The sequence below is a fragment of the Galeopterus variegatus genome, unplaced genomic scaffold (genome assembly GCF_000696425.1).
Source record: "Galeopterus variegatus unplaced genomic scaffold, G_variegatus-3.0.2 Scaffold971, whole genome shotgun sequence".
In the NCBI taxonomy this organism is placed as follows: Eukaryota; Metazoa; Chordata; class Mammalia; order Dermoptera; family Cynocephalidae; genus Galeopterus; species Galeopterus variegatus.
The window spans coordinates 51,310-66,017 of NW_007727082.1; the positions used below are offsets into that span (position 1 = coordinate 51,310).

The 14,708-nt window shown below is 45.5% G+C and overlaps 1 protein-coding gene across 2 annotated transcripts in view; it reads left to right on the plus strand.

Annotated features, from left to right (window-relative positions):
• Positions 1–14,708, plus strand: part of IGF2BP2 (insulin-like growth factor 2 mRNA binding protein 2) — a 54,174-nt gene that overhangs the window by 35,953 nt on the left and 3,513 nt on the right. For both annotated transcript variants that reach the window (XM_008573908.1, XM_008573909.1), the window contains 4 exons: positions 6,081–6,149; positions 7,057–7,173; positions 11,379–11,453; positions 12,942–13,073. In XM_008573908.1, the coding sequence (XP_008572130.1) occupies positions 6,081–6,149; positions 7,057–7,173; positions 11,379–11,453; positions 12,942–13,073 (393 nt within the window). The remainder of the gene's footprint in view (positions 1–6,080; positions 6,150–7,056; positions 7,174–11,378; positions 11,454–12,941; positions 13,074–14,708) is intronic.

Consider the following 14,708-nt stretch of genomic DNA (forward strand, 5'->3'; position numbering starts at 1 on the left):
TCGTTGTAGATTAGTTGATCAGTGATTTATTTGTTTTTTGTTGCTCTTGGAAATGCAAATAGTACTCTGGCAGCACAGCGCACACTTCACAGGCTCTCTCTGTCCTCTGGCACACTCGCTCCAGACCCGTCGCCATCTTGCTCCCTCTTGTCCTTGGCTGTTTTAACAACAAGGTTATTTTTTTCTCCAAGAATTGGAGAGATGGTCTTTTACTGTGCTAGAAGAATTAAAAACTGTATAGAAATTTTCTATTCCTTAAATATTTAATAAAATGTATTTATAAGACATCTGGGCCTAGCAACTTTTGTTTGGAGAAAGAGCATTATTACCTTTTCAGTTTTTTTATAAGTTTTTGACTTGGTTTGTTGGTTTATATTTGTCTATAAAACTATACATTTTATATCTCTTTTTGTATGTATCGGTATAAAGTTGTACAAAACAGATTGTTGCCTTTTAAATCTCCAAACTTGTGGTTATATCTCTCTTTTAGTTCTTAACATCATGTATTTGTGTTTTCTCTCTTTTTTTCTTAGTAAATTTGCTAGGAATTTTTTTATTTTTTAAATTGATAAGTAGTTAAGGGTTTCCTTTTTGCTGTTTTGCCATTGTTTCTTATATTCTTTTGTGCTCAGATAATGTAACATTTTTTATTTTTGTGACATTCCTCAATAGTTTATGATCAATTTTTTAGGAATAACAAGCATTTTTGGAAAGGTGTATGTTCTCTGATGGGGTCAAAGTTGTGTTAACAGCTAAAAAATCAAGCTTTTGGTTTTGTAGAATTATTTATTTCTAACAGATTTTTAAAATGTGTTTCGATCATATCATATGCTAGAGATAATGTGGAAGTTTAGTCCAAATTATTGTACTTTCTATCTTAATAAATACACAATCCCTTAATCCACAGTTATTTAGAATTCAGTAAACTTTTGCTGCTTTCTTTTGCTCACCACAGACAGCTTTTTGTGTTCCATAACTGTCCCATTTTTTGAGTTAGTTACTTGGATTTTTTAAATTATTGTTTGGCTAGAGTACTTCCTCAGACAATTTTTTGTTGTTGCTATTAGTACAATCTTTTTTATTCAGGGGAAAAAAAGCATCCAACAACTTTTTTAGGAAACAGTAAATGCATAGTTTGATTTCTAAGCCCTTCTATATGGGCGAATGCCTCTCTTTTTCCCTCATACGTGAATGTGAGTTCAGCTGGGTGTCTAGAAATTCTAGGGTCACGGTTCCTTTGGAACTCTGAAAACATTACTTCTAGTGTAGAATGTTTCAGGTAAGTGTGCTAGCAGCCTGACTTTTTTCCCCTGTAAGCCTTTTATAGTGTTTTGCCTTTACCCTTGGATTTCAGAGATCTGAATCTCAGCATTTTGATCTGAATATTCAAGTTTTTCTTTGGGGCCAGAAAATCCCCTTTTATAATTAATTTTAGTATTGTTTTTTCTCCTGCCACTTCATTTTCTCCTTCTGGGGTTCCTACTTTATGGATAGTAAATCTCACTGTGCTCTCATGTCTGATTCCCTCTATCTTTTTGTTGGACGTGGGTTCATCTTCTAACGCACTGATGGACATTTTAGCAGTGTCCATTCTACTATTTATATGTTCTCAACTGAGTTTTTACCTAACTAATCATATTTTAATTTCTAAGATCGCTCTAGTTCTCTGATTGGTCTTTTCTCATAGCCTTCCACCCATGTTTTATTGAAGCACTGTCCTCTTGAATCTCACCAGGAAATCATATTAGAATTTTTTTTAAAAGTCTCTTTTCTGAATAAACTCACTGGGGTCATTTGCTTGCCCTGTTCAGCCTTGTTCCTTTCTTCATGCTGCTGATTCTCTGTATACATCTGATGAACTTTAATTATCCATTCACATATCTAAATGAACTTATCAGAGGGCATATTAGAATCCTCAGAGGAACTTTTTCTTAGCAATGAATTCAGATGTTCCAGGTGAGTGCAGTTTTGGGTGTAGTGGTAAAGAACTTGGGCTGCAGAGTCAGTCAGAAGATCTGTGCCAGAATCTTGGCTCTGTCTCTCACTAGCTTACCATTGATAGCTCCCACTAGCTCCTGAGGTTGTCCTGTGAGAACCCACAGAGGTGGATAAGCAGCTACCATGTAGGAGACACTTTGACCGGCTGGGGTAGAACAGTGCACCTTTTGAATCTTGGAAAGCTGAGTCCATGACACTGACCCCTCTGGCCAAGTCCTCTCCTTTCCCCCAGGCCCATGTCCCTGGTTCCTGGGGGGATCACCGGCCTCTTTGCAGCCCAAGATCACTCTGTCATCATACAAAAGCTATTTAAATATTTAAACATAATTTGTATGCCTGGCCCTTGCCCTCTGCACTACCCCTTTCCCACCTTTCGCTCTTCCCACCCTGATTTCTTCATGCTTCAGAATATCACTTAAATCATATATCACATAGTTAGTCACACATAATAGTTTGGACCCTGCAGTTCTCCCAGGAAAAGCAGGCCCAGCTGTTTTTAACTCCCTTTTTAATGTTCACCTGTGTATTTGGTATATACTTCTCTGCCCACCCCCAGCAGAGTCAAACTTAGAGGAAAAGCAGACACCAGTGTCCCTCAAACTGAGAATCTGAAATGAGTAATGAAGACCCTGCCCTCGGTTGGTGGGGGTGCAGGCACCCCTGGCTGGAGCACCTTCACCGTAACATCTCCTTCCCTTCCCCACCGTCAAAATGATTTTGAAGCACTCAAAAATAAGGTAGTTTCTTCCTCATAAAATAGCTAGGGCTCTTGACTGGGACACTGAGTCTGACTGCCACATTGGGGTCAGGCTTTCCCATACAAGAGAACATTTTTTTTTTTTTGTCTTTTTCGTGACCAGTAAGGGGATCGCAACCCTTGGTGTGGTGTTGCCTGCACCGCGCTCAGCCGGGGAGCGCACCAGCCAGTCCTATCCGAACCCGCGGCGGGAGTGTCACTGCGCTCCCAGCGCCGCGCTCCCAGCACTGCACTCTCCCGAGTGCGCCACAGGGTCGGCCCAAGAGAACATTTCTTCAAGTCATCGACAAGTTACTTTTTCTGATCACTATAAGTAAGCATGTTTTGAAAGCCTCTGTCCATTTGAGGCTGTAGATGCCACATAAGCTTGGGGGATGGGAAATAGAAAGTATGCTCTGATAAGACACACATTGTATTATAAATAAGTACTCATTTAACACTCGTTAATTCAGCACATACAATGCCTGGTGATAGATTCTTTCATTCCCATAACATCATTGAACACCACGTGACACCCTTCAGGGTACCCATTGTACTGAGAGTCAAATGAGTCTGAACCGTGTCCCACAGCCCTTTCGTGATTTTGTGTTGCTTGCCTCCCACCACATCCTGCCTGTGACTTGCTGTCACCATACTGGACTCCTTTCTGTTTTTCAAACAGGCCCAGCCCTTTCCTAGTCTGGACTTCCAAGACCCTGCTTAGATGTTCCTTCCCCAGGGTCCTGCATTGGACTGTGTCACTTCCAAGTCTCTCCCTTCCAGGAGCCTTCCCAGACCACTCCAGCTAAAATCGCCACCTGACCCCATCTCCACAGCTACACTTCCTCACGTTCTCCTGTTCATTTCTGTCACAGTGCTTCTCTGAAATCATTTTTTGTGTCTGCTTCCCTACTAGAACATATGTTCCATGGTGACAGTGACCTTTTCTGTCTTGATAATTGTGTTCCCAGTGCCTGGAACTGTGCCTCCCACATAGTAGGTGCTCAGATATCTTTTGTGAGTGAATGAACAATTAAATGAACCCTCACATCAATACCATATTATATGATTTGGATATTATTTGAATCCATTTGTGGATGAGGCTCAGAAAGGTTAAATAAATTATTCTAACTTGTATGGCTTGTGATTCAGACTCAGATCTTCTGACTCCAAAAACCAGCTTATATACACAAAGGCTAATGGCAGAGCCTCAGCTAGAAATGAGCTCCTGATTGCTGTGTTCAGGATTCTTTCCCTATGACACTTTTCCAGCTGTGACTCATGAATAAAAAGGGAATTTGTCCTTTTTATCCTTTTATAGCTAATTTAAAAAATCTCTCCCTTACCCCAAGTGGTAGGTCTAAATTTGATACAATATTTATGTTAGGAGTATTTGGACCCAGAACAGGAGCCACACTGTAGCTTGTCTATTCTTTGCCTCATATGAGTTTTGTAAGGAAAAGGCAAGTCATAGTTCAAAATAATATTCTCCTATGACAGCTGAAAGTAGAGCTTTCTAGCTAGGCAAGAGAAGTGCAGAAACATCCTTTCCCCAAGGTGTCTGAGCAGAAAAGCTGCAGGAATTCTCTTTTACCCTCAATGGCTCAGGATGGGGATGTGCACAGAAAGGGATCTGGAGGTGTTGCTCTTCCCCAGGGAGTTCTGAAGAAAGAGGCAGGGCCAAGAGAGACAAACCTCTTCACCCACCTTCCTTCAAAACTTTAGGTTGGAGCCGGCCCGTGGCTCACTTGGGAGTGTGTAGTGCTGATAACACCAAGGCCAAGGGTTCGGATCCCTATATAGGGATGGCTGGTTAGCTCATTTGGGAGAGTGTGGTGCTGACAACACACCAAATCAAGGATTAAGATCCCCTTACCAGTCATCTTTATAGAAAAAAAAAAAACAACTTTAGGTTGCCAAGGGACCACTGATCTCGTAACACCCTCTTGTGGGCATGAGATGTCACTGCAGCTTCTTTTCAAGTCAAGGTGAAGCTTGCATTAGAGCCATGACTCCCTTCCTGCAGGTGTGGCTGGTGCCTGGAGCACACCTGGAGCAGCTCCTCGTGGTGTTCACATTTCTTCCTTTTCTCTCTAAGCTCAAAAAGGGGAGCACTTTTGTTTGTCCCTAATGAGTCATAAGACGAAGTCATAATCTGGAGCTGAGTCCAGCTGGAGATTCAGTAGACAGGGGACATGCACATCAGCATGAGATTTGCTCAAGAGCCCGCAGATGAAAGCTCGCTTCCTAACTCCAAGTCTCATCTATGTCTGACCACTGTTGGAACAGTCTTCCTGGAGGGCTCTCTTGCAGGGCACACGTGCAGGGATGGGTTCCATTGTGCCCAGAGCTGTTCCTCTCCTTTCCTGTAATAGTATTGTCAGTGTTTACTTGGCCTTATGTAAAGCACAGTTAACTAGGTTCTGCTGATTCTGGTCCATGTCAGAATATATATATATATATATATATATATATATATATATATATTTATTTATTTATATATATTTATATATATTTATATATTTTCTTATGGGCAGGACATAAATATATATATGTGTGTATGTATGAGTCTATACATATATATATTCAGAAATATTCTTGTCTTGCAGGACTGTTGTGAGGATTAAGAGTTTATGTATAGATATAAAATACCTGCCATATTATCTAGTACATAGTAGATATTCAATAAGAAGCAACTACTTTTAAAATTTTTACTTCCCTAATACCTTTATTTTCTGCTATCCACATCTGTCCTCCTGTTCCTTGCTTTCCTCCCCCCACACGCATGCACAGTGTATTTATTCATTCATTCATTTTCTATCTCTCCTCTCTCAATCTTTCCATTCCTTCTGAAGTTCTCTGGAGCTGACTGATATGTCTTCCCAGGAGCACATTTGCTGGTTCTAATCAACTCTTGGATGTGCTCCCAGCACTCTCTGTTCCTTTTAATGCACAACTTCTAATTCCCTGGGAATTGGAAGACACTGGCCCTGCCTCTACCTGAGGGCTGGTCAAAAGATCATAGGTGTGCGAGTATGAATGTGTGTGTGTATACACATGTAGTAAGTTCCTAGAAGCCTAAAGCATGGCTTAGCGTAGAAATGATAAACATCCAGCCCACAGAGCCACTGCAACCAGGTGACATCTTCTTGCCAAGAATTCAGTGGTGCAAGGGGAAGAGTGGAGCAGAGATCTGAGAAACAAAGGGACAGGGTGTCGACATGACAATGGGGTCAGCTAGTGGTGCAGAAAGCTTGTGTTGCAAATAAGAAAACTTGCCCCATGAGTAAGCTGACTGTCCTTGAGGGCACCCACTCTCTGACTGACCATTTCTCTCCTGCTGCAGACGCACTCCGGATACTTCTCCAGCCTGTACCCCCATCATCAGTTCGGCCCATTCCCACATCATCACTCTGTAAGTGCCCCTCGGGTCAGCTCCATCTGCCACACTTCCCTCTCCTGTGGGTGGTTCCACACGGTCCTTGATGGACTGACCAATGAATATTCTCAGTGTGAATTCTGTGTCCTGCAGTTGAGTTACCCTGGGAGTGACACATTTCAGAGCTCCCCAGCACTTAGGTGCACTCAGGTTACCAACTGAGCAGTCCAGCTGGTGTTTGCACATCTCATAGGTGGCAGGAAATCAGTGCAGCCATGCAATCAAGAGGTCCAGTTAGGAGGTGGTGTTGAGCTAAAGAACAGAGTTTCCAATAGTCTTTGAACAAAGTCTAGCAAATGGGGTCATGTCATTCCCAAACATCTAGAGCAAGGACCCCTGGCAGCCTTGTCCAAGAGCCTCTCTTTCCTCACAGGGGCCCAGGAGGGGTGGCCATCCTTGGGTCTCTGGGCAGTTGCCCTGTCATGTTAGGGCAGGTTTAGTTGCCTTGTGAAGGTGCTATTCCTGCTCCAAGATGGACTGCGCAGCTTTTCATACCCTCTAATGAAGGGCCTCAGGACCCTGTCCACAGGCCACATGTGTGTAATGACTGTTTTAATTTCTTGATGAAGAGACAGCAGTACATACCAGATTTGTATTTGACCAAAAACCCATGAACAGGCAGCTTTTTGTATCCAACTAATTCAGATGCTTAAGAGGAGTTTGCACTTTGATTGTCATGTAGCGCTGCCTGTTTTCAGGTCCATTCCTCAAGCTTCACACCTGCAGATCCCCGGGTCACAGAAGAATCCCATGCTCCATTTTGGCCATTTCCTTGGGTAGTGGGGCTACCACCATGAGGCTCATGGTAGGTGCTTATTAACTGAGTGGCTGAAGGAGAAAACCCTATTAGAATGACATCTTCTGTCTTGTCCTGCCCTTCCAGTATCCAGAGCAGGAGATTGTGAATCTCTTCATCCCCACCCAGGCTGTGGGTGCCATCATTGGGAAGAAAGGGGCACACATCAAACAGCTGGCTAGATTCGCCGGAGCCTCTATCAAGGTAGGGCTGCTCTCCACAGCTGCTTGTAGCCCACCCTCTCCTCCTTCCCCTACCCTAACCACGTCCCTTGTTCCTCCTGTTGGTCCCAGGCAACTCTTGCACCACCATCTGGAGACAGAATCGTACAGGATCTAGAAAATTTGCCTCTATGACTATTCCCATCTGCTCTCATCTTTCCTTCTGGTTTTCCTTTTCTGTCCAACTAACAACTGAATTAGGAAAAAAATATTACTAACAACCCAACTCGATCCTCTTTGGATTACCTTGTCTTCCTCTTCTCAAGAAGATAAAGCGAAGAAAGTTTGAGGATTTTTCCCAAGCTAAGAGAATGGACTTAAGTGGAGAGAGAATTTAAAGTATTTAGCAGGTATCTGCTTCAAAAACCCTTTAACGTTGAGAAAATAATTTGAATGAAAAACTCTTTGAAAAGTGATGAAAGAATCATAGAGAAACAAAAGCTGATGACACAATCTGATCGGAAGCCCTGGGCCCAAGCAGAGAGGCTCAGGAAGGAAGGCCCCTGACTTAGGGATGTGGATGTGAGTGTAGACGTGGCTGCAGCTACAGACCCACATCCTGCCTCCTCGAGCACAATGTGGAGAACCGTCAGAGAGGCTGAAAGGGAAGGATTATTCAACGCTGGTCCTGCTCCAAGCCCAGCTATCAGCTCTGACTCACGGGCAGAATGCTGAGCGCGTCCCAAGCCTCGTGAAGCACTTTCGGAAACAGAGTTTCCGTTGTTACGCAAAATAATTTGCTACCATGGGACAACCCGGAATTCCGAACAAGAAGTCTCATGACTTGGAGAGAAAGAATGCTTACACTCTCTCCCTGAGAAGAGCTGGAATTTCTCCCACAGCAAGTGTGCTGGAGGAAAAACAAAAACAAAACATTCTGAGTAGTACAGAACAAGGATTTCAGTGAGACCATAAAGGAATCTTATCTTGGTAGATCCTTTCCCCTCTCAGACCTCATTTATCCCACCCGCAAAGGGGACAGACTGGATGAGAACCCTGAGGTATGGGGGGCAGTGGTGGAGCACATGGGCCCTTCACACCCAGCAGGGTTGCGGCAGGGGAGACCCTGGCCCAGGTACTGATTGGCAGGTGCTGGCTGCCCCGTATGGGTGGGATGGGTAAAGTGTGGAAGACTAATGAGCCAGCTGCACCCCAAGGGCCTTCCCCAGCATTCAGTCCTTTGGCCTGAGATGCCATGAAGGAGGTAGAACAAGACGATTTCAACTAAAAGGGGCTTCAGGGATCATCAAATCATCATCAGATCCCCACTTTGTTCAGCTGAAAAAATGGGACTCAGAGCATCTAGGGTCATGATCTGGGCCCATAAGTGGCGGACTGGCTCTTAGGTGTAAATTCTACGGGCCTCTAGCATATTGTGTACCTACTGGGCCCAACTGCAGCAGTGACTCCTCACTTCCTATTGCCCATGAGGAACTGGGGCCCAGAGAGTTTCATTGGCTTGTCCAAGGCCACACAGTTAACAAATGTGAGAGCCAAGATTTGCCCAGGTTATCCTGTTTCTCATCCAACATTTTTTCTACCATAGCAACCTGACTGCTGTGCCAGAATCCTCCTCAGCAAGGCCTTAAGGAAAATAGAGAGAGATCAGTCCCTTAGGATCACCCCCTAGCATTCCCACAGTCCTATGTGCCAGCAAGGTTGGGTGATGACATGTCACTTTGCTCATGGCTTCTGTGATAGGAAAAGTCAGCAAGACTGCACCAGGGGGCAGAGTGGCCTCTGCAGCCAGGGAGTGTCCAGGTGACAATTTTTATGCTGGGCCAGCAGCCTTCTCCTTCCCTAGCCCCTGCCTCTCTCCATAGCACTAAAGAGGAAAGAAAACCAGGGAAGCCAAGAGACTGTAAAAGAAATTTTCTGCTTTTTAAAACCAACCTGTTTTTTGCTGGATTCCTTTTATCTCGGCAGGTCTCTGATAGCATCTGTCTATAAAGCAAGGTGTCACTGTCTCCACAGACATCCCAGTTCTGCTTTGGCAGTCTGCAGGGGCCACAGCAAGGGCACATTTGATGCCACCGGGCAGGGAGAGAGCTTTACACTGATCCGTGGGAGCAGAGTGCTGGGAGGGTATGGGCTGAGCTGAGATCTGGGGGGCACACCCCAAGATTTGCTTTGGCTACAGGTGAAAGTTGAAGTCCCTCCACCTGCCTTTCCCACAGAGCATCTGGTCAGCAGGCTTCTGAATGCTACACAAAATTCAGTCGACAGTGCCAAACAGGGACACCCAATTCTTGCTCCTTGCCCCAGCCCCTGCATACCCTGATCTTGGTAGTCATCTTGCCTCTCTGCATCCCTTTGCTTCAGTCATAATACGGGTCCTCATCCCTGCCCCTCGGGAGGGAGTTTGCCTATGGAATGCCATTCCAAAACTGAAGGAGCACACACGCAGCTCCCAGACTTCTGGGTTGGGCTGGTGAATGCCAGGCAGTAGAGCAAATCAGGGTTCCTTTCAGAATCTGAGCAAATCATCTGTGAGTCACTAGGACATGGACAGTGATGGCAGAAGTGATTTGGTCTCCATGAGTCAGCCTTTTAGCCCTGCTCAGTTTGGGTGGTGGTCAGAGCTGGAGACCTTCATAGCCATGATCCGGCCCCCCTTATTTACTCTTTGAGATAAGGACCACGTTTAATGCTGGCTGTGAATATGGAAGTAGAGGCCGGTGTTCCTGCCAGCTGTCAAGAGCCAGCCCATGAGTGACCTGCCAGAGGGTCTCAGTCCCCTAGACAACACTGAGGGGTTGCCCACAGCAAAGGAAAGTCCCCCAAGAAGCTTAGTTGTTGGTCACCTGCATCTCACTTTCATCCTCAGGCCACAAAGTAATCAAGGCCAGAGAACTCTTTGCAGATCTCGTAAAGGGATCCCTTCCTTCCGGAGTGGGCAGGAGTCAGCTCATGCTTTGGGTGTATATTCCCAGTAAGGCTGGGAGAGGGACAATGGACCCTGAGACCCATGGATAGAGCATGTGCTGAGAAAACAAAATCAAGCCCTACGAAGTGGAGGTCTTCCTGGAGGAGCCCAAATGAGACTCAGCAGTGGAGAGACTATACATGCATACATGCAACACTGATGGTGAATCCCATTTCCTTCTCGATAAATCTCTTTCTCAAGGCTCAGTCTCAGGAACGGCACCTCCCCTGAGTTTTGCCTTAGGAATACTGTGACCCTGTAATTGACTATGTTTCCCTTTTTGCATTTGCTCTTAGAAAGCTTAGAACTGAACTGAGGCCCACCTGACGCAGGCATATAGGACCATAGGAGTTGCATCTGTGTGCTAACCTCACTCTGGGCTCATCCTTATACTCCTAATGCCTGGTGTACTTTTAACTCATTTTAGTTTTAATTAAGTTTAATTTTGCCAGAATTTGCTAATTAAGTTGGTTTTGTATTTAAAGCTACTTAGAGTTTTTTGGAACAAGGCAGGGTATGCAGAAAAAAATATGTAAGAAGGATCTCTCTAAAGCTTAGTCCACTGAGTTGTGTTACCGAAGATCTCAGACTCCCAGAAAGTGAGAGTGAGGTCTTGAGTTTGCTCGGTCCATCCTCCACATTTCACAGATGAGGGAATGGAGGCCCAGGGCAGGAGTGGGTGGGGTTTGCAGAGTCAGGACTGGAACCAAGTGTCCTCATTCCTGCTCTGGTGCTGTTATACTTATGATGTGTTTATCATGGAGGAGGTCCTAGCCACACCTGCTCTGACTCAGTTGTCACTTACAGTGACAGCCTATGTGAGCTGGGAATTAGAACCAGGGTTACCTTTCTTGTGAGCTAGACTCCCATTTAATGCTTCTGTGGGCTACCCTGTCCTTCCCTCTGAGCCCTGGATGAGTTGGTGGAGCCCTCTTCCTGGAGCTATTGACTCCTTGGTTATTTCCTAAGACTCTGCTGGTGAAAAGAGGCCAGTCACTGTTATTGCTCAGGGAAGAGACAGGCAGTAACTACTGACCTGCTTCTGACTTTCCCCAGGTAGCTGAAGACTTAGTTGGATACTGGGCATTATAGTCGTGACTTCCTCAGATCCAGGGTGGAGGCAGCAGGTGTCAGACAAAGCATCAGGCAGATGTCCCATAATCTCTTGCTAGTGTGCATGCCATCCACTTAGACAAGAAAGAGGGGCTTGGGGAATGCAACCAAGCATCAGTGTTTTCTATTTCCTTGTGAACCAACTGCAGATTGCCCCAGCGGAAGGCCCAGATGTCAGTGAAAGGATGGTCATCATCACCGGACCACCCGAAGCCCAGTTCAAGGTCAGTGCCATGGGCCACTTCAGCCCTGCAGGCTCTGGGCACAGGGAAGCCACCTCAGAGGCATGTTCTGGGCTCTTTGAGTCCCAACCTCCATTCCCCTTCCCACTACCACTCCCTAGTCTCGGACTCAGCCTGTCTTCCCACCTCCATGCTTTCCCTCTGAGCATCGCCCTCTACTGGGAAGCCCTTGTTCCCTTCTCTCCCATGGAGAAGTAGATCATGTACCGGTGCCCAGTTCAGGTGGTACCTACTCTGGCATCTCTCTGATCCCTTAGCAGTGGTTTTGAGGATGGATGTCTCAGACTCATTTAGTCATTCCTACCCTTCAGGCTACAGGGCGTCAACCTGGGGCGTAAGGGGAAGTAGCGTGGTTTGTTGGAGGGTCTTTGGTGAAGTGCATTGTTTTGTTTTTTGTTTTTGCTTTTTTTCCCCTCCCCTAGGAAAATCATAACTTGAGTTTTCTAAAAGAAACACATATTTATAAAAGTGCAATTCTTATCATTAAAAGTATTTAAAATTTAGCTGAGAAGATGACATGTGGAACCATTCAAAAATAATAATCTTTCACCCTGTGACTGGACAAACAAAATGTGGTATTATGTACATAGTAGAATACTATCCTGCCATAGAAAGAAATGAAGTACTAATGCATGCACAGCAGGGAAGAACCTAGAAAATGATGTGCTAAGTAAAAGAAATTAGACAAAAAAGGCCACGTCTGATATGACTCTGTTTATATGAAATGTCCAGAATAGGCAAATCCACAGAGACAGAAAGTGGACTTTTAGTGGTTGCCAAGGAATAGGGTAGGAAGGAATTGGACTAACTGCTGATAGATGCGGGTTTTTATTTGGAGGAATGGGTTGGAAATGTTCTGTATAGATAGTGGTTATGGTCACACAATGTAGTGTACACTTTAAAATAATGAATTTTAGATTATGTGAATTATATCTCAATTGTTTAACATTCAACAAAAAAGAACAATAGCCTCTTGGCTACACTGGCTTTGGGGTCAGACATCAAAAAACAAGATCAGGCTCATCAAATCCCATCACCACCATCACCACACCTCCATCCTTTAATAGCCAGAGATCTGAAACATATCTGGTGGGAGGGAACTAAGAATTTTCTGAACAAACTAAGTTAATCAACCAAACATTTATATGTGCTAGGGATATGGAAATGAGACCTACAGTTCCTTGCCCTCACCAGCACCCCCAACCCTGACACACAGAAAGCTTCCTAGAGGAGGTGATTGTGTGCAAACCACCAATGCGTGAGCCTGCTCATGCACATTTTTCAAAGTGCAGTGGTTGGATTTGGCAGGAACAGTGCCTCCCAGGTCTGTGAGAGCTGAGGTAGGGGCCTGAGTGAGCTTGGGAATGGGGGTGTCAGTTGCCTGAACTCTCAGTTCCCTTAGCAGCATTGGTAAAACGAGTTGGCTGGCAGCCGACTCTGAGAGTCACCAGTCACATCTTGCTCTCTCAGGCCCAGGGACGGATCTTTGGGAAACTGAAAGAAGAAAACTTCTTTAACCCCAAAGAAGAGGTGAAGCTGGAAGCCCATATCCGAGTGCCCTCTTCTACAGCTGGCCGGGTGATTGGCAAAGGTGGTAAAACAGTAAGTTTGCTCCGAGCTCATCTCATCCCCTGGGTTGAATTCCCTGCTCTGGCATTACCTGAGTTCCCTCAGACCCCACTGGCTCTTTCTCTCCCATCGTGTGGTCAGGGTCTTTGACTAACAAATCAAGGCTCTCCTGGCATCTGAGCCCTTTGAGGCATCCCAAGGACAAAAATGTAATCATTGCTCCAGAACTTAGGGCCCCAAATGCACGGTGCTGAGCCCAGCACCAAAAACTCCAGGTTCCTGTGCCCAGTAACAGCCATCTCAGCTCCTTGCTGATAAACGAAGTCCTCCACTCCTTGCAGAGGGGGAGGCTGTCTCCTGTCCATTTTATCCCACATGTAGTAGCCAGTAAAATGGTAAAGGGGGTAGCCACTAAAATAGTAGTAGAGTATTTGCTAACCCACTCAGCAGATTGATCACCATCTTTTCTGAATTTCACGCCCAGAGCCTGCAGGGTCTGGTATCCTACACTCCCTCCCGACACTTCCAACTCTCCTGACCGAAGCCTCCAGGGGCCCTAACTCTCCCTCCTATAGATTCCATCTTCTGGCTGTTTCCCAAACCTGGCCATCTGCTAAAGAGGAGCTAGTTTAGCAATAGGGTTCTGGGCAAGAAGGAAAATAGTTTTGAAAAAAATAATCTGTTTTTTCAACCTGAAGGCGGCAGTAACACAATGTAATTAGAAAAGTGCCAGAGCATTAACTGATGCCTGAAGGAAAGAGCAGGTAGTCTGCTGGACACAGGTGCATCCTGCAACATGACGAACCTACCTGGTAGGAAGATGACCCCTGAAAAGCTCTAGTAGAGCCCTAGTGCATGCTGGCAAAGTGGCAGTGTTGGGTGGCAGGAATTTGAGGGGTCTTTAGAGTCCTGAGAAAGAGTGTGTGATATGTATGTGTGTATATTTGCTGTTTTTGTGAAGTCCTTTACAGAGAAGCTCACAGAGGAATCAAAACCAAGTTCTAGATATGAGTAACCTTTATACAAAAGAATCAAGTTAATGGAATGCAGATTATTCCCTTACCTTGGAATGCAGTCGACATCCCAGGGCACACACCCTGAGCAGAGTTGGAATATAGTAGGCAAAAGAAAGCAGATAGTCCCTGCTGGAGTAGAATCCTGAGCCCTGGTGTCTTGTTTGGTTATTTTAGAACTAGTCACTGAATTCTCTGTGTTCCCCAGAGACTGTCAACTGCCCGCTAAGCACTTGCTGAACCTGCCTGTGAGCTCAGCATCATACCAGGGGCCAGAAGACCAACAGGACCCCTCAGAAAGCACACAGTCTTGCTGGGAAGCAGTCCCAGTGGGGCAGCCAGGGAATGCAGGAAATGGGTTTGAGAAAAGGGAGGTTGGCATCGGCTAGAGGCTGAAAGGAAAGTTTACCTGGGCAAGTCAGACAAGAGAAGGCATGGGCTTATAGAGGGTACCCAGGAGAGCATGTGCAGGAGGAGTGGCCTTCATACCCGGTTTAAAGCCTGGGGCCACTGTGAGCCGAACTGCATGGCTGGGAACTCCAGCGAGAGAGAACCCAGCCCTAGAAGCAGCCTCAAGTGACCAGGGGCAGGGAAGCCCCCAGAGATGTCCTAGATGGACAGAAAGGAATGCCGACTGCAGCCACCTTGCCCTCTC